Source organism: Glandiceps talaboti, chromosome 5 (assembly GCF_964340395.1).
Source record: "Glandiceps talaboti chromosome 5, keGlaTala1.1, whole genome shotgun sequence".
Classification (NCBI taxonomy): domain Eukaryota; kingdom Metazoa; phylum Hemichordata; class Enteropneusta; family Spengelidae; genus Glandiceps; species Glandiceps talaboti.
This window is the reverse complement of record NC_135553.1, coordinates 22,177,302-22,179,448: the sequence shown is the minus strand read 5'-3', so window position 1 is coordinate 22,179,448 and position 2,147 is coordinate 22,177,302. Positions and strand designations below refer to the sequence as shown.

General features: G+C 35.5%; 1 protein-coding gene across 1 annotated transcript; it reads right to left on the bottom strand.

The window, feature by feature from the left end:
- Positions 1-57: 57 nt before the first annotated feature.
- Positions 58-495, bottom strand: LOC144435497 (uncharacterized). Its single transcript, XM_078124088.1, has one exon. The coding sequence runs from the start codon at positions 493-495 to the stop codon at positions 58-60; it is 438 nt and encodes a 145-aa protein (XP_077980214.1).
- Positions 496-2,147: the final 1,652 nt, after the last annotated feature.

Here is a 2,147-nt window from a genome sequence, read left to right as displayed (position 1 = left end):
TAACATGAAGCATGATTACATGAATTACACAGGATTAGAGTCTGCCTGTCAATGGTGCTATATTAAGTGTTTGTGCACTCGGCATTTGAAAGACTGGATACCATCACTGTTAATTTTTCCTACGACTACATCTGGAAGGTTGTTCCACATTCTTATTGCAGAGTGAAGGAAACTTCTATCCAGTGTAGATGTTTTTGCCGTTGGCATAGTCAGGGCATGATCAGGCATAGATGTGCTGGCGCGAGTAGTTCTGCGAGTTGTGTACATATTTGGTAGCATTGCCTGGAGGTCTCTGGGACAGTGGCTGGTGTGCATTTTGTAAAGCACTGTAGCTGCAGCAACCTCCCGTCTATGTTGAAGACTAGTTATGGCCAATTCCTTGCATGCAGTTACTTTGTCTACTCCAATGATTCTGAGAGCTTTCTGCTGAATAGAGTCAAGTTGGCTTAGGACAGTTGGAGAGGCACTCATCCATGACAGACAGGCATATTCCATGATACTACGGATTTGGGCTTTGTAGATGGTTGATAGTATAGTATAGTAGTATATATAGTATAGTAGTATAGTATAGTATAGTATAGTATAGTATAGTATAGTATAGTATAGTATAGTATAGTATAGTATCATAGTATAGTATAGTATAGTATAGTATAGTATAGTATAGTATAGTATAGTATAGTATCATAGTATAGTATAGTATAGTATAGTATAGTATAGTATAGTATAGTATAGTATAGTATAGTATAGTATAGTATAGTATAGTATAGTATAGTATAGTATAGTAGTATAGTATATTATATTATACCAGTATATTGATGGTGGAAATCGAGGGATCTGATTGGTCTAGACATCGAACTAGCGCGTCTAAAACGAGTGATAATGCACTGCTGGTACGATAATGCACTGCTGGCACGCGTCCAAATTTTGTTCGTCTACGAGCGTTGAGTTGTAGTCCGCCGTGATACTGATAGTGAACTCTCCGAATTGTCAGAGGAGGATTTTCTCTCAATGAGACAATATTTTATGAGAAATTATGAAGGAAATTTCGAAAGCAACCCAGTCATCGCGTATTTGTTCAAATCATCGCCTACTACATACTAAGGTCAAGGCGCTCGGCATGTCTATCACTTCACCGAGTCACGAATTCGGCCGGGAGCGATCGAAGCACGCTGTGTTCAATAAACCACTTCAAGTTTATACCTTGAGTCAAACAGGTTGTTTATTCATCACTGTGCACTTTTAATGAGCCGATCAATGTACAGATTATCCCTAGAAACGACGAGCAGATAAAATAAATCCAGTCGCTGCACGATGTTCACATTGAGGCCATGATCAGCTGTCTTGAAAAGCAGCGTTATTGTTATGCAAATTAGACACAGAGGCGCATATGAAACGAGAAAACGTGAGTTCTTATCTTGTTTCCGATATTATCAATATACTAGTATAATATAATAGCGATAAACCACCCCCTGGGGAAGGTATACCACTCGATTTTGACCAGTGAACTCAATATATGCACTCGCTATCGCTCGTGCATATATTTCGTTCACTGGTCAAAACCTCTTGGTATACCATCCCCAGGGGGTGGTTTATTGCTTAAGTATAGTATAGTATAGTATAGTATAGTATAGTAGTATAGTATAGTATAGTATAGTATAGTATAGTATAGTATAGTATAGTATAGTAGTATAGTATAGTATAGTATAGTATAGTATAGTAGTATAGTATAGTATAGTATAGTATAGTAGTATAGTAGTATAGTATAGTATAGTATAGTATAGTATAGTAGTATAGTATAGTATAGTATAGTATAGTAGTATAGTATAGTATAGTATAGTATAGTAGTATAGTAGTATAGTATAGTATAGTATAGTAGAGTATAGTATAGTATAGTAGAGTATAGTATAGCATAGTATAGTATAGTATAGTATAGTATAGTATAGTATAGTATAGTAGTATAGTATAGTATAGTATAGTATAGTATAGTATAGCATAGCATAGCATAGTAGAGTATAGCATAGCATAGCATAGCATAGCATAGCATAGTATAGTATAGCGTAGCGTAGCGTAGCGTAGTATAGTATAGTATAGTATAGTATAGACTATAGTATAGTATAGTATAGTATTGTATAGCATAGCATAGCATA